At 37.5% G+C, this 23,235-nt stretch overlaps 1 protein-coding gene across 1 annotated transcript; it reads left to right on the top strand.

The window, feature by feature from the left end:
* The first annotated feature begins 1,770 nt into the window (after nt 1–1,770).
* On the top strand, nt 1,771–22,559 carry LOC134747058 (centrosomal protein of 97 kDa). The gene is made up of 14 exons (XM_063681628.1): nt 1,771–1,997; nt 2,739–2,883; nt 4,217–4,332; nt 5,923–6,122; nt 7,543–7,626; nt 8,313–8,469; nt 9,230–9,308; nt 10,508–10,693; nt 11,000–11,364; nt 12,380–12,561; nt 14,344–14,527; nt 20,201–20,326; nt 21,072–21,171; nt 22,108–22,559. The coding sequence occupies exons 1-14, from the start codon at nt 1,827–1,829 to the stop codon at nt 22,221–22,223; spliced, it is 2,211 nt and encodes a 736-aa protein (XP_063537698.1). The 5' UTR covers nt 1,771–1,826; the 3' UTR covers nt 22,224–22,559.
* Nucleotides 22,560–23,235: the final 676 nt, after the last annotated feature.

Raw genomic sequence — 23,235 nt, 5'->3', positions numbered from 1 at the left:
CGCATTCTTTGCTTGCTTGTTGTTTGTTGTTGTGTTGTTTGCGTAACTTCTTTGAATAAGTTGCGTTAATTTGGCGCACAGGCGAAGTAAACATGCGTTGCGTACGGCAAGGTCACGCCGCGGCCCCACCCTGCACGGCCTCCGTTGCCCATTCAGACCGCCCGCTAGCTTCGTTTGAACGCAAATAATATTTTTGTAATATTTGTTTATGCAGTGGATGCAAGTGACACAAATTCATACATCTTATTTATCTTGCATTTCAAATTAATAAGATGTAAACTCTAATATCTTTAATATTCTTTTGTAACGGTGACAGCCTGTTACAACAAAATCATCAAATATCTTATGAAGCTATGCCTTAATAAGACACAAAATCATTTAATGGACCTATTTAAACGATTAAATTCGACCTAAGTAATTTTTTTTAACTCTAATTTTTTTTTGTGTCATTTAGAATATTATGACATAGTATCAGATTGCAGTGGACGTAATTGACACAAACTATGTTTTCACACTAAAAACACTATCCTAAATGCAACACAGTTACATGTGTTCTCTCGAATATTTTTTTCTCCAAGATAATTCAAAATAAAAATAATTACCACAAAATAACAAATTACTAGAAAAGCAAATTATATATATGACACAAAACAAAATGTAAGATTTACATCTTAACAAACTATTCATAAGCGAAAACAGAATTGACTTTAATATTTTTATAACCTAGGGGTCAAAATATAGCCAGCGGTACAGGTCTAAAAATTATCGTGTTAGACTAACGAAAACAATTTAATATTTTTGATAAGGAAAATCTATCTTATTCGGAACGATTAATTGAAGCAATAATTATAATTTAAGAAAAAAAAAACGATAGAAACTTGATTCGAACAACGCTAACGTCAAATTAACAATGGGCAGTGTTGCCAACTTGGCATAATTGGTGCCAGATATGGCATAATTTCACACTCTCTTGAATCGAAAATTTCCATTTAGCATCTGGCATCTTTTTTAGCATAATTTAGTGAATTAAGTGATAATGTCCCTAAGCCAAGTTTGAAACCTACTTGGCAGTGATAGACAATCCATGGCACAACCGTCAAATGAAACTTTATACATACGGGGAATTATAATAAGCCGTAACAGACTACCGCACCGCACCGCGACCTTTTTTTCATACGCGTTACCAATTAAATTGTCAATCAGATTGTGCGAAAAATACCCAATAATCTTTTTGTGTTATCTATGGTATAGTCAATGTCAATGTCATGTCATATGTCATCATGAAGTTATTAAAATCTAAATCCGTGTATGTCATAATGGCCGGTTTTTAGTTACCTATAATATTTTAGCATCTTTTTTAGCACATTTCAAAATTATTTAGCATATTTCTGGCATAATTTAGACATAAGTCTGGCATTTTTTCAAATTCCGTGTTGGCAACACTGACAATGGGTTCCGAAACTATCCTCCAAAATTTTGTCAACAATGAAGTGTTCTGTGACTGTGATTGATTGTTCCATATTTACACGTTAAATTAAAGAAGCATCGAAATTGAAAGTAATTTTAAGATTTATAGTAACTTTATTCGAAGCACATTTGTTTATTGTTACCAAAAAAAATATTTACTGTAAATATCTGGGCGTTGACAGTTAACCAATAATTGTAATTAATATTCAGAACGTGAATTTACGAATGTTGATTTTTGTGAAAAACTGCATCAAATTTCTAAATAAATAAAAGATGCTATAAAGTACAATACGATGGGTAAGTTTGTTATTGATAACGTAAATGGTTTCGCTTGGCTAGTTCTGACTTCTGTAACCGTTATGATGTTCGCAGAGGAGTCTAATAACGAAACTTTGGACCTTTCGAGGCGTGGGTTGAAGAAAATAGAGAAAGCGCCAGCCGATGATGGGAAAACTATAATAAATTTGATTCTGGACCAGAACGAACTACAACGGCTGGACAACTTGGATACGTACAATCGCGTCGAAAACGTAAGTCACTTGCGTACTAAGAGAGAAAACAGCATACATATCTACATTCCACATGCTAATTCATCATATCGTCATACAATGGCTTTAATCATAATTAATGTATTCAGTAATCTTCATGCAGAATCTGATTGTATGAATCTTGCTAATAAAATAAAAATCCTTAAATTGTCTCGGCAAAATTACTTGATTTGCTGAATGGCAACAATTTTAATTTAACAACTTTTAATAGTTACCTCCTGAACTTTATGCAACATAATTTATGGTTTTCAAATAAATTTTCTTGCCTATATACTTATTAGAACCCCACTTTAAATAAATAAAAATATTTATCTTTATATTCATCATCATCATATTAGCTGGGCCCACTAAGGTAAGGTAAGGCTTAAATGTACAGAATGAGACAGGCAGTTATTTTTTAAATTCGTAGTACTGATATGGATTATTCATACCATTCATTAAGTACTGAAGTGATTTTGATAGCTTAATTTTGGAAACAACTGGCTAAATCCCGTTGGGGAGTTGCTTGTCGACCGCCATCTTGGATCACCAAGATTGAGAATCGAGTCATGATTAATTTTTTGTTTTTGCTCATTGACATTGTTAAAAGTACTGATAGCCTATTATGCATTATTAGTAGTCCTTCCTGAATCTACAAGAGGGGAAAGCCACAATTTAATAAATAAATAAAATCCCATTGGTGGAGCTTTGGGCACATGTTAATCATAATACTTGCAATTCCAGTTGTCAATATGCAACAACTTCCTGCTGCGGATGCACAGTGTGTCACGCCTCACCAACATCCGCATTCTGGCCCTCAACAACAACGGCATCCTGCAGATTGAGGGGCTCAAGGATCTCATATACCTTAAAGTGCTCAAATTGGCTGGTAAGTTTCCTCTCTACTATATTAATCTCTACATGTGACTTGAGAGTTGTCCTAACCTTTCTGTAAACAATGGCATGGTGTAGATTGAGGGGCTCAAGGATCTCATATACCTTAAGGTGCTGAAGTTGGTAGGTAAGTTTCATAGGAAGTTGGTTTTTTATGAACAAATACCATTAAAATTAAATTTAAGTTTTTTTTATAAATTGTGTCTGTCTTATTGCTCTTGACAGAGCGGTCATGGTCACGTTGAGGCGTCCACATCTGTAGTAGAGATGGACACAGCTCTTCGCACAATCTTCCACCATCTCTTGCATAACAAAATATACACATATATCTGCGTCTGCTAGATATTTTTACATATATTCTTATGTAATTCATTTTGCGAGATAATATTGCAGATAACAGCCAGTGGAATGACATCATACAAACTGTAGCCAAGCCAGAACTCTTAAATTGGGCAATTACCATAACACAAACAGTGTGATTCATTCACTTATCTTGTAGATGTAATCCTTGTTTTCTCTGTCATTTTAGAAAAAAATTAGTACAAAAGCGAGATAATTGTGTAGTAAAAAAATGTAAAAATTAAAGTGTAGTATGAATTAACAAGTTTTGAAACAAATCAAATTATTTTATTAAATATTTTTATTTGTGTTTTTTAAGTAGTCACACTACTATATATAAATTATAAACTGTAATCATGTCAAGCCCTCCAGTGGTGGTGTTTTTTCTTTTTTTTTTTCATTAATAAGACATCTATTACAGTTTGTATTATAAATTGTATAGTAAAGAGCGACCCATCTTAAACGCCGGCAACGCACTTGCAACCCCTCTGGTGTTGCTGGTGTCCATGGGCGGCGTGATTCGTCTGCTCGTTTGCCTCCTATATTATTAAAAAAAGGAAATTGGCCATCAAAACTGTCAACTTAGTATATGGTATAAGAACAGGGCATAGGAATAGGGGATATTACTGCAATGTTCTGCCATCAGAGTGCAGCACTAGCCTTTTTAGTAAACCATAGAGTAACTTATACATACTGTACGTATAACAGGTTTTTGACAAGTTTTCAGAAATAATAAAATATGACATTGATGCATCAAGGTGGTTTGTTTACAGAGGACCTACCGGGAAACGCGAATCCGAAATTTCGCTATCTGCCTCCTTATCGCTCGAATATGCAATAGTGACAGAGATGTTAGATAACGAAATTTCGATTTTCTTGTTTCGCGATAGACCCTCAGATTGAGGTAGTGGCGCCACGTACGCAGTTTTCGCGTAATATCCCCTATTGTAAAAGTGTTTCTAATAATATTTGATTTTTATTTATTACAGGAAACAACATAAAATCAATAGAACACCTCAACACCAACATGCATCTAGAACAGCTAGATTTGTCCAACAACCAGATTTCCTTCATCGCTGATATCAGCTATTTGAAGAGTTTAAAGGTGTGTACATTATCAATCAATCAATATGTTTATTTCAGGTAAAGATATAACTCCCTAATAGATGGATACAGTCTAAGGAACAAACGTGCCTCGAAAATCACGAAAATTTGATTCTCGATCAGATGGCACCACTAACCATTGACCTACTCTCGTATAGAGGGCGTTGACGGTTTCGTTTGTTATTTAACAATTTTAACGCATGTCAGTGATAAACATGGATCAACATCATATAAAAAAAATTTAATGCAAATAATAAAATCATTTATCCATATTTAAATACATTTTATCGTATTTTTATAAATCTTAATTTTTAGTTTTAAAGTGTGTCGATAGATGGCAGTGAATTTACTGTGGTTAAAAAATGTACTATGACAGTACAGCTCTATCCTATTATATCCTCTTTGTTTCAGGCAAAAACCCATAGATAAATATTACAAATTAAACTTAAAAAAACACAAAAATACACAAATATACATATACCTTTATTTTACGTTCTGACTCCTGTTTAGAATAGAATAAGAATAGAATAATTTATTATCTTTACAAAATACATGGTAAAGAAGCGCTGGTGGCCTAGCGGTAAGAGCGTGCAACTTTCAATCCGGAGGTCGCGGGTTCAAACCCCGGCTTGTACCAATGAGTTTTTCGGAACTTATGTACGAAATATTGTTTGATTTACCAGTCGCTTTTCGGTGAAAGAAAACATCGTGAGGAAACCAGACTGATCCTAACAAGGCCTAGTTCCCCCGTTGGAAGGTCAGATGGCAGTCGCTTCCGTAAAAACTAGTGTCTACGTCAATTCTTAGGATTAGTTGTCAAGCGGACCCCAGGCTCCCAGGAGCCGTGGCAAAATGCGCACGCGACGTACGCGCGTGATAACGCGAGGAAGAAGGAGGACATAATACATGGTAAAAGTTGCACAAATGTCCTGTGTGTCCTCCCTCCTCTTTGCTTTCTTATCATGTGACTGTACCATTAAATATATATTAATAACGGGTCACTCACGTATTTTAAGTCGAAAACCGCTCGATATGTTTCACGCGAGTAGTGTCATCAGGAGCTTGCGTTGACGGTGACGGATCGGCGCAGACTGCGGTCCGTAATATATTTAATATTAGCTTTTGCCCGCGACTTCGTCTGCGTGGAATTAGTAATTTGGTTCTAGCAAATCTGCTTTTTAATCCATCCTTTTTTCACCCCCAAATTGGTCCACACTATACATTTCCACCCCATTTTATACACCCTTAAGGAATGATTTCGGGGATAAAAGTTATTCTTTATCATTTCCTACAGCTCAAACTATCCCCATACCAAGTTTCATTTAAATCGGTTCAGCGGTTATTGATTCCCCATACAAATTTCCACCCCCCTTTTCACCCCTTTGAGAGGTGACTTCTGGAATAAAAAGTATCCTATGTCCTTCACCGGGACTCAAACTATCTGTATACCAAATTTCAACCAAATCGGTTCAGCTGTTTAAGCGTGAAGAAGTAACACACAGACAGACAGACTTTCGTATTTATAATATTAGTATGGATAGTATGGATGTCTGTGTCTCACGGAAGTTTTGTTATTAAAATCTCTTTCCAGCATCTAGCCCTCGAACGGAACCGCATAGTGGACCTCCGGCAGTGCGACCGCTACCTCCCCACCAGCTTGGAGCACCTAGGGCTAGCCCACAACAACATTCAGGACCTCAACGAGGTCTGTCATCTGGTCCATCTGAGCAAGTTGGACAGCTTCACTGTGCAGGGGAACCCGTGTGTGGCGATGGCGGGGAAAGATAAGCTGTATCCTTTTCAAACCCTTAAAACATAAGAAACACTTGCTATTATAATCGGTGCAACGTTAGAATTGATAGTTGACAGTTATTAATAGACCCTTATATGCGGAGCTAAGTCCATATCATATATAGTATATTTCCATTACATGTTTTAGTGAGAGCTGTTAAGGAAATAAGTGAATGTCCTTAATGTGTATTTGTAAACTCATCTCCTGCTCACTTATTTCTGTTTGCTTTCCAAATAAATAAAATAAAATAAAGTCCACATATTATATAATAGTTCTTACTAACAGATACTTATCTCTCAAAGAAAACGCAAATACCTACCGTTTTGATACCTACACAAAAATACAATGGAGTGACCTTCAGCGCGCCGCTCCCCGCACCGCGCGCGCCGACAACGCTAGGGTTGCCGACGCTTTTTGCAAACACTTAGGTGTTTTAAGTCTTAATAGATTAAGATTTCGTGGTTGGTCCCATAGTAAAAGTTGCTCAGTATAATCCCAAGACCTCCCTGGCAACGGGAATCCACAAATTTTTTAGCCATCCTGTATACTGGGGTGTCCCGGAAGTAAAGAGACAAATTTATTTTCAAAATATGTAATTTAAGGTAAACATTAAAAGTAATGATTTTGGTTGAAAGTAGTCACAAAGTTAATTAAATTATTAGATTGATTCCGAATTTGCTCCCACGACAACTTATTATTTTTTTATCTTAGATTGTTCGCGGCCAGTCACATTACGGCTGTTCCTGATTTTGCAGCCGTCTCGTTTGGCCATACAAAGTATTTCGTGAAAAAGATTGGCTTTTGGTATAATTTTTTGGTCCTAAGTCACATCTATACGACTGAATGGAAATTAATGAATGGTTGTACGGAAATGTTTCCTTCATGAACATCATTGGGATTTAGCCGGAACATAGGTTCAATCGTCAATAAATCTTTGAGTATTTTTTTCAGCTAACTTTTATAAACTTATTGGTTACCTCTTTTGGCATGTTCCTCTTGGTCCTTTACATATCTAGAAGCAGTTTGTTGCACATATGGTTTTAAACCTAGTTCGTTCTTTTATCATTCTGGCGACAGACGACTTTGATACTTATAATTTATCCGCTGCCACTCTGACGGACGTTAAAGTAGTCTTATCAAAGATAGATTTCGGTCTCGGTTAATATTTCGATGTACCGTGTTGTCTCTTTACTTTCGGGACAGCCTTTAATCACTTTATTGTACACAAGCAGGCACATAAATCAGTGGGGTCTGTTAGTACGATCCCTCTCCTGCGTAACCGAATGCCTGTGCTGAAGATGATGATAAATTTTTGTGAAGAACAAATATTCTAGGATCTTTTTTGGAAAACAATCCATACAAAGTCCATTTACATTAATATAAAACGGTAAATCTAAAACTCCTTGACCCACAGCTCAGAGGGTTCGACTACCGCCCTTTTGTTTTGAACTGGATCCTAAATGTAAAAACCATCGATGGATTCGTCGTCAGTGCTATTGAAAGGTGAGCATTTACTTACTTCAAAAAACTTATCTACCTACAGATAAATTTGAACTTATACAACAATTGGATACAATGATGCTGGGCCTTAGGAAGCCATACAAATGAAAAACACAAAATTTGCCACTGAAATTTTAACCTATAGTGTAGGAAATAGAGTTGATTTTGCGTTGTTGGAAAATTGAAGGAAACAGCAAAAGCGATTGTTCCAATTGTATAGGATATAAATTTTTTTGAACTGAAGAGGCACTATAGGTAGGACCTTAGGCCTTAGGAGAAAAAAAAAGTATTTTATAAGAAAACAGCGATTAGAAGTACATATAGGGCACATTCTATGAAAAGGGACCTTATTGTCGATGGACGATGGCGCTTACGCCGCACAGCGTCGCGCGGCATTGTATTTATATCGGAGCATCGTTAATAATGGCGTAAGCGCCATCGACAATAAGGTCCCTTTTTATAGAAAATACCACATATTTTGACAGTAAAATTAAACAAAAAACAATGTGGGACAAAAAGGATGCACTCAGCCATTGTTGTGGTTAATGTCCCAGCGCTAGTGTTCAATTGACTTCAAATGACTATTCCACATGATCAGATAATTGACCATATTTGACTTTTTTTTTGCTTCAAATATATGATGCATACCAATACACCGAATCGATCTATTGAGTACTTTGTTTTTACAGTCTAAAAGCGGAGTGGCTATACAGCCAAGGAAAAGGCCGACATTATCACTCCGGGCAACACCAAGAACTGTGCGAGTATTTGGCCTCTACGTGCCCCCTCACAGCCGATGCGTTGGACACCGAGGACCAAAGGAAACTGCGCCTTATATTGAGCAAGGTACGACTAATTTTTGATAACTTGTTACAGTCTAAAACTCGGCTATACAGTCAAGGAAAAGGCCGACATTATCACTCCGGCCAACACCAGGAACTGTGCGAGTATTTAGCCTCTACGTGCCCCCTCACAGCCGATGCGTTGGACACCGAGGACCAAAGGAAACTGCGCCTTATATTGAGCAAGGTATAAAAATAAACAAAATAAGTTTTGCGATTGACCCGTGGATTTAATATGCGTTCAAAACGTGAAAATTTAGAAGTCCCCGGCAAGCTCGGCCGAATTACACCTTCCTATACAAACGTAGTTTGCTCTCATTTTAAAACTGCGTGTTGGATTGTAATGAAACTTTGCACATACAGTGACATGAGGTATAATATTAGGTATAATATTAGGTCTGTAATTAGTTTATATAGCTCCAATTTGTATAACAAACGAAATAGAGCAAGAACAAGTTTTGTATGAAAAACTTAAATTCACTGTATTTTTTTAGCTATGGTATATGAAGCTACATAAACTAATTACAGACATAGATATACCTTATCCTATTATAAGTACAAAGTTTCTGAACAATCTAGCTAGTCGTTTTAAAATGAGAGCGGAACTACGTTTGTATGGAGAACCGAGCTTGCCGGAGACCGTTAATATACGTTCAAAACGTGAAAGTTTAAAATATCAGGTTATCACATGCTAGGAAAGTTAGTCACAATTGTTTAATTTTTCCAGTTTCTAGAAGTTTTAAGACTGGAACGTTTTCTTTCAGGCGCAGCATCACCAGCAGCAGCTAAAAGATCAAAACCACAGCCCTATAAAGCCCAAGTTACAATCACCGAGAATGCAATGTGAGTTCAATAGACTTCCAGCAAAGCATGTCTTTTTATATTCCACAACCTTAGCATGTATTATGAAGTGATTGCGAAAAGCGTGAGATCACTATACATGTGTAATTTTACTAAATTCTATACATACCTACTATATAATTTTATACTAAAAGAGATTAAATTATGAAATAAAACTATGAAAACGGATTATATCGCGTATATTGAATTTATAATACATCCCCTTTGACCTTTGTGTTGGATGATGTTGGACATTCTGAGTATAATATGTTTTGAAAAGTTGTGTCCCGCCGAGTTTCTTGCCGGTCCCATATTGGGATACCCTCCTACAATTTAAGAGGGAATTAAATCTTATCGGGTCAGAGGTGTAGGGTTGGAGCCGGCGTAGCTTTATCGCGTATATCTTTACTTGAAAAATAGTTGTATTGTATAACTAGCCTTATGAACCGATTTTGCATGTACAACCAGCCTTATTTTTGTGTGTGTGTTGCACATTGTAGTTTTTCCGCAGTCACCCGTTGACCACGAACGCTGTAAAGGGTTCGAAACTTCGGGATGTATTATAAATTCAATATACTTAATCCGTTTTCCTAGTTTTAGTCTTTTTAGGCTCTGTCTCGTTTAGTTTTGAACTACATATTTTTTGAAAAGAAACAGACGAACTTCATATCCTTTTGCCGTGTTGTTTCATACGCTACTATAGATGCTGACTGTACCTATTGTACAGTCGCCATCAGATATATCGGAGCGGCCAAGGATCTCACAAATATCTGAACACGCCTCTATTGTCAAGGCGCTAAGTGCGTGTTCTGATATTTTTGAGCACCTCGGCCGCTCCCATATATGTGATGGCGACTGTACAGGTGTCCCAGAACAACCACGTCACAGTGACACCGGAGCAGGGATGTTGCGGATGCCGATATTTTGACATGCGGATTTTTAAAGGCTCACATCCGCGGATGCGGATGTCGAGATTAGGCACATAAAAAACGTCAAATATTACACTTTAGTAATTTTATTTAAAAAAACGAAATAGTATTCGATCAAGAATATAGGTGCCCCACTATCGCATTACTATACTAAAGTCCAAATAAAACAAACTTTTCACTTCTTGTCGCTGTCCGTCATAGGCTAATAAATAAGTTATAGTGCTTGATAGACGAATCACAAAAACCATTATACATATTGTTGAACTTCCACAGCTCGCATGACACCCCGCCACATGGGCCGGTCCCCCGACCGTCTAACGTCCAGTTATCACTCCGCGTTGTCCAAAACTAACTCCCCACATTCAATGTCCACATCATACACCGAGATATCCCCCGCTATGAGCCAGAGCTTTGACTCGCCCGGCTTGTATGAGAAGACTAAAGAGGAAAGGGAAAAAGGTAAGAAATACGAACTAGAATAACTATACAACTTTAACTAGAGCTAAAAAAAACCGGCCAAGTGCGAGTCGGACTCGCGTTCCAAGGGTTCCGTACATTACACAATTTAAACAATGTATTTTTTATTTATGTGAAACGTGAGTGAAATGTCTTTTTCAAAATTTTAGACCCAGTAGTTTCGGAAATAAAGGGGGGGGGGATCATCATTTTTGGCCTAATGAGCTCTTTCATTTGACGGAACCCTAAACAACGTATTTTCGTGCAGACATAAGACGACATTATTTTAAATATTTTTGTGTATTGCAGAACTACCCACCAAACCAGTGAACCAATCCCTCGAAGCCGCTTCAAAGATGGTCCCCGTACCGGAGTCCCTAATGAGCCCAGACTACCAAGACCCCATATACGACATACAGCGAACCATACCCAAACCGAACCCAATCTCAAACACATCAAGCCCATCCAGCAACAGCAGTCTACACGAAGATAAACCACACAGACAGATAACGCAACCTAAAGTAATTAATAATAGTTTGAAAAGTTCCCCGAAACTACCGAAAAGTGCGACATCTTCGCCTAAGATGAAGGCGAAGATGGAGCAAAGGAAAGGCAGCTTGAAGTTTGAGCCTAAGGAGAAGGTTAACGGAGTTTCTAAAGATGAAATTGATCAGGTAAACTGGCTTATATTTTAATTTCTTTTCATCGACGAAAACATTTCGTTGATTTTATTTTCTTTTGATAGTATATTTTTTCTTTAATGGTTAACATAGAATTCACTGGGCTTTAAGTACCACACGACGGCACAGATTAATAAATAGTTACTACGTAACAGATACATCATTCCCATACTAAAGCAAAAATACCTATAATAATACCTGCTGCTCAGGACGAGAAGAAATGTACCATAAGTACGCGCACAAAGAGTCGAGACTGCCTTGCTCGCCGTGCGAGTCACGTGCCAACGCGTCATCGTTAAGAATGCGCTAGGGTTGTACTGTTAATTATGTTATTATTGTAATAAAACCAATGTTGCGAATCGACCATATTTTTTATTAGTCAATCAAATATAAAAACAACCTGACTCAAAAAACTTTTGTTCAAAGAAATAAATATTGACAAAATTCATAAAGATAGATTTAAAACACTACTCACCTTTCTTCGTCTCTCAGAAATGAAAAAAAAAGACAAATTTTTCTTTGTTTTTTGACTTTTACACTTTTACACCCATCTACTGCACAATAATTACGTAGTTTCGGCATTTCGAAGCGTAGGCGCGGGAAACGTGAGGTGCGAGCGCTCAGGCGGGCGTTCGGCGGCCCTCTGTCGGTTGTATCGTCGACGATACGCCGAGCGGTAGGCATATAGCGCGTGACCTTGAGCGAGTGAAGGAGGCCTGACGACGGCCCTTTCAAATTCAATGAGTAATTTATTGTAAGTTTGTTCGTAAAATGAAATATGTTTTAAATATTCTTCAGCAAATTAAAGGACACCCAACTTTTTCGTAAAAATTGTAGCTTAATGGAATAGAAATGTTTTTCTGTAAAAAAAACACTGATGTTTTGAACTTTCAAGGTTTAAACCGTAAAATTCGTCTTATTTTCTGATGTAATTCAATTTGACTTAATGTAGTGTAAAAGTAACAAGAAACAAATTACAAACCTCTCATAAAAACAACATTTTTTAAAGGAGAAGATGGAGATTATTAAGCTAGCGTCAAACCAAAGAAGACAAAAGAAGATGAGCACAGAATCCATGGCAGCGGTGACTATACAGAAGATGTGGAGAGGCTACAGAAGTAGGAACCTAAATAAGGACACACTCAGGATTCTACATGCGATACAGGCTGCTAGAGCAAGGCAGCATATACAGTAAGTTCTTGTTATAGTTCGTTTTTTTAGGATTAGAAAAAAGGTAAACAATCTTGACGTGTTTTTTATTGAAAAATGTTGAAAATTGCTATAAAAAATTCTTTTATATTACCATAGAGTAACTTATACTAGAGCGGTACTGTCATAGTAAATTTTGTAACCCCAGTAAATTCACTGCCATCTGTCGACACACTTTAAAACTAAAAATAAATATTTTTAAAAATACGATAAAATGTATTTAGATATGGATAAATGTTTTTTTATTTGCTTTAATTATTTTTATGATTTTGACCCATGTTCTTTCACTGATATGCATTAAAATTGTTAAATAACAAACGAAACCGTCAACGCCAACTGTGTTGGCCAAAGCTAGTAGCGCCCTCTGCACGAGAATCAAATTTTCTTGATTTTCGAGCCACGTTTTTTCCTTAGACTGTATCCATTTATTACGGAGTTATATCTATATATGGACCACGGTCTGCAATAAATATTTCAATTTCAATTTTCAATTACTCAAAATACATTTATTTCAGATATATTACTTATAAAAGCAAAATAATGTAAAAGATTGTATATGATTTATAATTGTAATATATTTGCTGTGACTTATTTTTCAAAAGATCGCTTATCTTCTTTCTATTGCTAAGAAAACGAACACTAGTCCGACCGAATTTTAAATTTTGGCGTATACCTAAATCATATTTCGGTCGTAGGTCCGGTTTCGGCCACAAATTACAAAACTGCTGAACCTTTCGGTCGCGCCGAAACTGTATTTTCGGTGGTGTCCGTCCGAAGTTTCGGTTTCGGCAGTTTTCGGCATAAGAATTATGTTTCGTCCGAAGGTAGGCCCAATCTATAGCACAAAATAAACGAGTTGGTATTTCAATAATTACGAGTAGATTATTACATCAATCTCGTTTTTCTATGTACATTAAGTACGAAACATTATGATACTTTCTGGAAAAAAAAGCGCTGGTGACCTAGCGGTAAGAGCGTGCGACTTGCAATCCGGAGGTCGCGGGTTCAAACCCCGGCTCGTATCAATGAGTTTTTCGGAACTTATGTACGAAGTATCATATTTACCAGTCTCTTTTCGGTGAAGGAAAACATCGTGAGAAAACCGGACTAATCCCAATAAGGTATAGATTACCCTCTGGGTTGGAAGATGGCAATCGCTTAAAAACTGGTGCCTACACCAATTCTTGGGATTAGCCAAGCAGACCCCAGGCTCCCATGAGCCATGGCAAAGAATCGACAACGCGAGAAAGTTGATGATACTTTCTGGATAATTTTACGAATTATCGTGTATAATTGATGGGTGGATCATGAACCTTGCGTTCTTAAACATATGTGGTATTTTCTATAAAAAGGGACCTTATTGTCGATGGCGCTTACGCCATTATTAACGCGATTACGCGCTTGATTCCGCGCGACATTGTGCTGCGTAAGCGCCATCGACAATAAAAGGTCCCTTTTCAAAATATTTATCAGTACGGTTTTTACTCACTATTATTTTTAGTCGCTTTTGGCGACATGTGTTGGCGGGCAGTGCACGACGTACACCCGCCGCGGACACTCGTGCCTGAGGATGGATTCCCAAAGAATCCGAAACATGTCGCCAAAAGCGACTAAAAATAATAGTGAGTAAAAACCGTACTGATAAATATTTTGAAATATGTCTCACGATAGTTTAAGTGCGAAGGTCCCTTTTCATAGAAAATGCCCCATATAAGGGCTATTTTTCTGCACTTTTTTCGAAATGCTAATTAATTTCTTTTCCAGAAGGCTAACCTGCGACATGGAGGCTACGAAAGCGGCGTTGGACAGCGAGAGGAAAATACAACAGCTACAAATGCAAGCGATCAATGCTCTGTGGAAGAAAGTGTCCACATTGCAGAGCACAGAGTGCAGCAAACCGGACGTTTTGAGGCAACTGACGGAAACCTGCTGCAGTTTGCAGCAACAGGTTAGTTTTTAGGGTTCCGTACCCTTAGGGTAAAAACGGGACCCTATTACTAAGACTCCGCTGTCTATCTGTCTGTCTGTCACCTGGCTGTATCTCATGAACCGTGATAGCTAGACAGTTGAAATTTTCACAGATGATGTATTTTTGTTGCCGCTATAACAATAAAGACTAAAAAGTACGGAACCCTCGGTGGGCGTGTCTCTACTTGGCCGGTTTTTCGAGTTGTTTTAACGCCTCGGCCGACTTCCGGTTCGAACGCCATCTTGATAGTAGCCTCGTGATTAATTCCTTTGTTTTTTGCTCATTAATATTGTTTAAAGTGTAATATCGATAGCTTATTATACAATAATCTAATGTGGTAGTGTGCAGTGAATGGAGAATTAATCTCAAAGCGTGTTTAACCACCATTTTGGAGTCAACGGCCGGTAGTCCACGTGCTTCTCGTAAAATCCAGCTATCGGTTTTACGAGACAACTACAACAACCACCGAACAGCGTCGTGCTCTAAGAGCATTTATTTTGTTCCTACCCTTTTACGTGACATTGGCTACGGGCAACACCGCCCTCAAGTCCATCAAGAAAAGAAAGAAAGAACGCCTCGGCCACGAAACGCATGCTCCCATCAGTTGCTCCCATTGGTTAAAAGAAATGTATGGCGATCGGCGTCAGCGTCAACGTGGCCCTCAGGAAATAGTTATTATTCCTTTGTTATTATTGTACGCTTGTATGTTATTGTACGCACATGCCCATGTATGGTCCTACACTTGAGTGACAGAGGTAGGTCCTCCTTCGTAAGGTGTTTCATTGACCAAAAGATCTTCCATGCTATAAATATATATACATATATATATACATATATATATTTATTTATTTGGAAACCAAATTGCAACCGTTAGAGCCCGTAGTCGATTTGAAAACGCGCGAAGATACGACTTTTACACAGTAACCGAACGCCGGCCGCTGCTTGAAATAACGCGACCGCCTAAACAGTATTGATACTTTCGCAACATTATGCGTCACTTTATAACTTTAGTTAGGTTAAAATAAAACTTTCGGTAAATTTGATATAATCGTTTATTACTCTTAACAATTTACCTATGTATTCATATAATACATACCAATTATATAGCATGATGATCAAACCCCGTAATCGAACCCGCAAATCCGTAGCAAATGTACGTCAGGGTTGTCACTACCTATGTACTACTAATAAAAAAACACAATGTTATTGAAAATATCTTTATGAACTAAATATCTTATTTATCTCAACATTATTTTGAAATAAACTATGCTCCTGTATAATTACGTCCTTATCCATAAATGTAATGTATGAAAGGCACCATCGTGAATTATATGCAAGTTGTGATCCATCTGAACCTTCTGCTCTATTGTATATGGTCACTCGATGTTTCCAATTCATATGGCTAGGTACTTTAGCCTGCCCGCTACACATATGAGATAGCTGACCTGTTTCTCTCTTAAATAAGTGGTGAACTAAATCCCGACACATCTTTTTAAATAATTATTATATCTGGGATTTATTTAAAAATCAGTTTCTTTGTGACATGAAATATGACTTTGACAAATTAAGTTTTTGAACACTGTTCTTTTTGTATTTGCGGCCAGGACTTTTGCAGGCAATCTAAGTCTGTATACATCTGATGAAAAATGTCGACAGAAATTAAGGACGTGTTCAATGTTCTATCGATCTTCAAAATAAATTATCATAATTTTTTCTAAATTTTTTGCAGTCAAACTGCGTCGCCTACTTGTGTAAATCCATTTTAAACTCGAAAACGAGCGTTCCACATCTACCGACGTCAATGGTAAATAATTTAAATATGTATACTTTTGTAATGTATTTTTATTAATGTTTGTTGTTAACTCAGTTTCTTCTCCTCTTAAAAGCTTCTTTATTGCTGTAACAGCAGCATACCCTGGATTATTCTTTAAAACCGTTTTAAATTTGTAATAAACTAGTTTTCCTGTTAAATGAAGCCTCAATCTGGAAAGCTTTTTTTCTGTGGCATTTACAATATTCAAAGCTTCACTGACAGTAAGTTTCGGATTTTGCAATTTTTTTTATGGAAGATCGAATAATACTGCCTATGTTAATATTAACAAACCCCAAATCATTTCTTAAAATGGGATCTCGGAATACTTTTTGTGCTTTTCGAATGGACACTGCTTCATTTGAATTAAATGTATTAATTATTTCCTTAATTTGGTCAAAGTTCGTGTCATAATAGGCCACAGCATCTAGCCAAGTTCCCCATCTAGTCAATACTGGTTTGGGCGGGAGGGGCATATTTGGCAGGGTTTCCTTAAATTTTGCAATCCTTTTAGGTGCTTTGTTAAATATTTTTTTGACGTTATCAATTAAAGTATTTATTTTTGGATATAAATTTCTCACTTTTTCAGCTACTCGGTTTAATCCGTGTGCAAGACATGTCACATGTGTTAAGTTACTAAACATTTGTCCGAGAATTTTTCCAGCTTTGAGCATGTAAGAACCAGCGTCCGTAACAAAACATAAAAAAATATCCTTATTTTTCTGATAATTTGTTCCCCATAAGTCTTTTAGTGTATCCTCCACTAGATTTACAATAGAAGCGTGATTCGTCGTGTTTAAAACTTTTGATGCAATCAAGTGTGATTTCGACTCCTCAGATTGTGATAATTCGCCAACAAGGACATTAGCAACGTGTTTTCCCATACCATCTTGTGTTTCATCAACCATTAGATAAATTAAAGAATCTTTCAACTTTTCTCTTATACATTCTTTTTTCTCTTCGTATATTTTATTTAAGTAATTAATCCTCAAATTTGATTCACTAGGCAAAATAGTTTCCTTTGAATATTTGCCATTGATACAATTTGTCAGAAAATCTCTGAATTTAGGATTTTGCAGCTGATTCCACGGAATGTTGGAATGGACTAAAAAAGCTGTTAGATCCTTGTTGAATTCGAACTGATATTTTTTTGAAACATCACGATGTTTATCTGTCGTCAAATGAAGATCAATGTTATGTTTTCTTTGGACAATGTAAGTATTACATGAAATACAGTAAATTTTGTTATCTTTTACCTGTAATCCTGGTTTATCTTGTAAAAGAAAATCTAAATGTGAAGAGTAACCATCTTTCTTTTCTTGATGGCTTCTACTAGCTAAATGTTTAACGACGTTGTCTTTCTTTGATTTTATATTTGCTGCACATACGATACAAAAAATATTTTGTTAGTTTTTTTCTAGTACACCAATATTTTCAAGTAACAAAGATTCCATATTAATTCAAAATACGTGCTTTTATGAATAAAATGACAGACACATTAAAACGCATTTAACATTGATGACATTGACATAATTATTACTCTATTTTCTTTGATAGAAAATCAAACTAGGTTTTATCTAAAGAAGGTCAGTAAGGTTATTTTTACTTATCATTAATAAGTACTTATACGTGCAGTAGAGTAGGTAAATTATTCATCGTAATCGCCAACCCTGACATCAAACTGTCAAATGCTACAGATTTGCGGGTTCGGTTACGGGGTATGATGATGATAATGATTTGCACTAAGGTAATATCTTATATATATATATATATATATATATATATATAATCATCTTACTCGCGTTATCCCAGCATTTTTGCCACGGCTCATGGAAGTCTGCTGGGGTCAGCTTGGCAACTAATCCCGAGAATTGGCGTAGGCACTAGTTTTTACGAAAGCGACTGCCATCTGACTTTCCAACGTTCCAACCCAGAGGGGAAACTAGCCTTTTGTTGAAATTTGGTATACAGATAGTTTGAGTCCCGGGGAAGGATATAGAATACTTTTTATTCAAGAACTCACCCTTTAAGGGGGTGGAAATTTGTATGGGGAATCAATAACCGCTGAACCGATTAAGATGGAATTAGGTATGGACATAGTTTGAGTCCTGGGGAAGGACATAGGATAGGTTTTACCCCAGAAACGGGGGGGGGGGGGGTAATGGAAATTTGTATGGGATCCAATAAAACCGATTTGGATGGAATTTGATATTATGGAGATAGTCTTAATTTAATTAATAATAATTTCTTAAAATAATAAACTCAAAACCTGGAACACCTGAAGTGTTGCTGGGTGCAAAGGGTCAGGGGTAACACTCGCTTAACATGCCGCTGGTAGTGTGTAATCAAAAAAAAAAAATCAAAAAAAAAATCAAAATATTTTTATTCGGTAGCTTAAAAAACACAAATTACAATATCTGCGCTGGTGCCTCTTTTTAAGTGAGAAAACACTTGTGCTAAGAGAGCACCGCTCTTCCACGCGGTTAGTTAACAGTTATCTTAGAAGTATATAAAGTATATTTAACTACATTTTTTTTTTGTAATGTACGATGGATACAGCTCAAGACCTGGAACACCTGGAATGCTTCTGGGTGCAAAGAGTCAGGGGTAACACTCGCTCAACGTGCTGCTGGTAGTGTATGATAGGGAAAGCTCCAGACCTGGAACACCTGGAGTGCTGCTGGGTACAAAGGGTCAGGGGTAACGGGTAACACTCGCTCAACGTGCCGCTGGTAGTGTATGATGGGGAAAGCTCCAGATCTGGAACACCTGGAGTGCTGCTGAGTGCAAAGGGTCAAGGGCAAAGGGTGGGTAACACTCGCTTAACGTGTTGTGGGTAGTGTATGACGGAGACAGCTCAAAACCTGGAACACCTGGAGTGCTGCTGGACGCATCGGATCAGGGGTAAAACTCCTTTAATCTGAAGTTGGTAGAGTATGCTGTAGGCAGGTTAAGTTCTTCAAGACCTGGAACACCTGGAGGGCTGCCAGATGAAGCAGGCACCTGACCAGAGCTACCACACGTTTAACATGCAGTAGGTACTGGGGGTTAAAAGGGGGTGGAAGTTTAAATATCTGATAACAATAAATGAACCTGAGTTCCACTAAGTACAGCCAGGGTTCATCATCAGCTCTTGGGTACTGCTCTCCCATTTGCTCATCAAGACGTATCAGAAGACCAAAACAACGTGTGCCTATATTGCACCAAACCTGAGTTCCACTAGGTACAGCCAGGGTTCAGCATCAGCTCTACCTTGGGTACTGCTCTCCCAAGTGTTCATTAAGACGTGTCGGAGGACCAAAACAGCGTGTGCCTATGTTGCACGAAACCTGAGTTCCACTAGGTACAGCCAGGGTTCTGGAGAAAAGGAGGAGAGAAATTCGTTTAACTTTCATTTCCTCGAACTCTAAGTCATATAACAACAATGTAATCTGATAAACGTCAAGTACAGAATATGTGTAATACAAATTTACCATTTTTAGCAGTCCAAACTTTACGAAATTTACAAATAAGAGCATCAAAATCAGTGCTTTACACGCGTTTACCTAAACGTCCATCAGAAAAAAAATCATTACTAATTTAGTAAGCCTTTTTTCAAAAAATTCATCTGATAAACGTAAAGAAGCCAAAAGAAGCGTAAAGAAGTCGTGCTAATAGAAACCAGTACATGTTATTTCAATTAGGTAACAAAAGGTGTACAATTTCACAGAAGAAATCTATCAACTTTACATTATTGCGACTAAAATCGTAACCGGGCTCTTAAAACATACGGAAAAGAGAAAAAGTGAGGTTAGATTATTAGAGTGAAGTGATCTTAGTTGTTATCCATTGTTGTGTTGCAGGTGGTGGAGCTGCAGGGATGCATGCAGCAAGTGCTGCGCTGCGTGCTGCCGGCCCCCGCCGCCCCCGCCGCCCCCGCCGCCCCCGCCGCCACACAAACAGACATCATCGCCGTACATACCCCACAGGTACGGAATCACTTCTAACAAAGATAGATATAACTCCGTAATAGATGGATACAGTCTAATGAAAAAACGTGCCTCGAAAATCACGAAAATTTGATTCTCGATCAGAGGGCGCCACTAGTTTTGGCCCACAATCGTATAGAGGGTGTTGACGGTTTCGTTTGTTATTTATAATTTTAACGCATATCAGTGAAAGAACATGGGTCAAAATCAAATAAAAATTATTAATACAAATAAAATTAAAAATTATCCATATTTAAATACATTTAACGTATTTTTAGTAACTTTTATAAATCTTCATTTTTAGTTTTAAAGTGTGTCGATAGATGGCAGTGAATTTACTGTGGTTACAAAATTTACTATGACAGTACCGCTCTATCTTATTATATCCTCTTTGGTTCTAATCTAATTTCTACAATCTTTGACTTGCAACGTTCATTGTTCGTATGTAACTTCGTAAGTGAGATATCGACCATTTCCATCTAGTTCACTATCCTTCTAGGTGTTTATCTGATAATTTTAGCCATGGGAATTGCACTATAAAAACAACACAACCGTATTGAGTTATCGGATTTATCCCTATGAGTAGGAGATGATTAATTTACAGCCTGCAATAAACGATCCAAGAAATCGCCCATACAAAGATTTTTCATATAATTTAAAATTCATTACATACATACATTGGCTGGCTTCGTAGGAAACATCGATTACTGGTCAGCGTGTATTATATAAAATGGTATAATTTTAGGAGGAGCGGTGTACATGGCTAAAGCGGCCGCAGTCGCTGTCGCTCGCCCCTGCCGCCGTCCCGGCCCCCGCCCCCGCCCCTGTCCCCGCCCGCGCCACCGCACCCGCCTCGGCCCCCCCGCCCCCGCCCGCGCCCGCGCCGGCATCGCCTCGCGACCAAACGTAAGTATAGTTGGTCAAACCAAAATGTCAGTAAATAACAACAAAAAAAACTATACTCATCCTTTTCTTTTGGGTGCTAGTACTAGTGTAAGACAAAAATAGTATGATTCTCTCTGTCTATGTTTGAAACGAGACAGTCCTTTGACAAACTGTAGATACTTATTCTTCCTAGAGTTGCCCCTGCATTTTACCACAGTTCACACGAGAAAATCGGGTGCCTAATCTCAATAATGGGGTTAACCAGTCAAAGTATGCAGTTTACAGATGGCGCTTTACCTGTCAATCCTACGAGTAATGTCAAATTCTTGTGTTTTTTTTTGGAATCTTATAACCTTTTTAGCCAAAGCCATAGAACAAAACTAGACAGATAAAACCTATGCTAGCGACATCTATTATCTATCTATAAAACCAACCTTTGACAGTTACCAATCATTGACAATTTTTTTTTTCTTTTTTATTAATTGTAGCTGTCTTAGGCCCACTTACACCATCCCACTAACCTGGGGTTAGAGTCTGTTCGGAAAGAGAAGAGTCGTGGAATGTATTGGGCCCCATACATTCCACGACTCTTCTCTTTCTGCACAGACTCTAAGCGGTTAAACCATTAACCCAGTGGCTAATTGTTTCACCCGGGTTAGTGGAATGGTGCAAGTGGGCCTTAGCACCGCTACAATAAAAGTGTACCTTTCAAAGTTCACGACTGATTGCCGTTGATCAGTTTGTCAAGTATTTATAGTGCAACTGGCCCTTAATTGCATATAATTAAGTTTGAAAATAACGTCCCACGTTTCGAGCTCATTCTCTTTACTTTTGGTTAATATTTACCTTCAAAAATTATAAAACTCACTCATGGTTTCATTACAGCGAAACCGAACAACAAACTAGCGAAGTTGAGAACCTAAACGTCGAACGCACAGAATCACTCATACAGGAATCAACAAAAGAGACAGAAAAACACGACACCAGAGAGAAGGAACTCGTCGTGGACTGATGACGAAGGAAACTCAACTTTATTCCTAGCGCGGTAAGGTTTTACTTGGCTACAACTTTTAGTCATTTATGCTTAGTAGAGGAAACAGACGTGCTGTCTTTTTCAAACTACTTTAAGAGGAAAATGAACGACTCCATTTTCATACAAACGTGAAAAAAGTTGTAGTCAGGATCTAAGAGGTGACGGGATAGTCAAATGTTTTATTAATTTATTCAATGTCGAAACGTGTCTTTTAAATTATTTATTTGCCAAAAACTGTATGTTTAAGAATTACGATCTGAATTTACAAATGAATATAGTTGCATGAGTGTGAAACGAAAAATGAAAAAATCATTGACGTATATCTGAGGACGGGCCTTACGGGCACTAAGAATGGTGCTAGTTCAGCGGTGTGCCTTACGAATTCGAGTCCATCATGCTGTCTCGTCGTAGCTGTGGCACACACATGTACTGCATTCTTATTGCCCGTAAGGCCCGTCCTTAAATATCGTCAATGGTAAAAATTGATTTTCCTTGAATGGGATTCGCCATTTCTTTTATTAATTTACTGTAATAGATGTATCTCATTGGTTAAAGATTCTCACTCTTGCCTAAAGCTTCCGATTATCCTCTAGGGGCTGACATGTAAGAAAAATTTGCAGGCAATCAATGGTATCAGAAAAAAGAATTGGTATCAGTGCATTGAATTCGTTCCGTTTTAAAATCGAACGAAAAAAAAAATATTTATTAAACAAGAAACAAAAGCAACTGTACACAACTGGGATCAAATCAAATTATTTTTATTAAATATTTTGATTTGTGTTTTTTTAAGTAGTCACACTACATTATAGACATAGTATAGACGCGCCACCGAGCGACCGGGGGTAAGAGAAAGAATATTCATATAAAATTTGGGCAGCAAAGGATTTTTTCTCTTTCACTCTTATTAATTTCGGTATTACGCCATCGCCTCTTACCTATGATGCTACCCGGTCGGTGATAAGGACAAAGCATGGCACTATTTTCTCTTTCC

The sequence above is a fragment of the Cydia strobilella genome, chromosome 14 (assembly GCF_947568885.1).
Source record: "Cydia strobilella chromosome 14, ilCydStro3.1, whole genome shotgun sequence".
NCBI classification, from domain to species: Eukaryota; Metazoa; Arthropoda; class Insecta; order Lepidoptera; family Tortricidae; genus Cydia; species Cydia strobilella.
The sequence above is the reverse complement of the archived record's forward strand: the minus strand, read 5'-3'. Positions and strand labels throughout refer to the sequence as shown.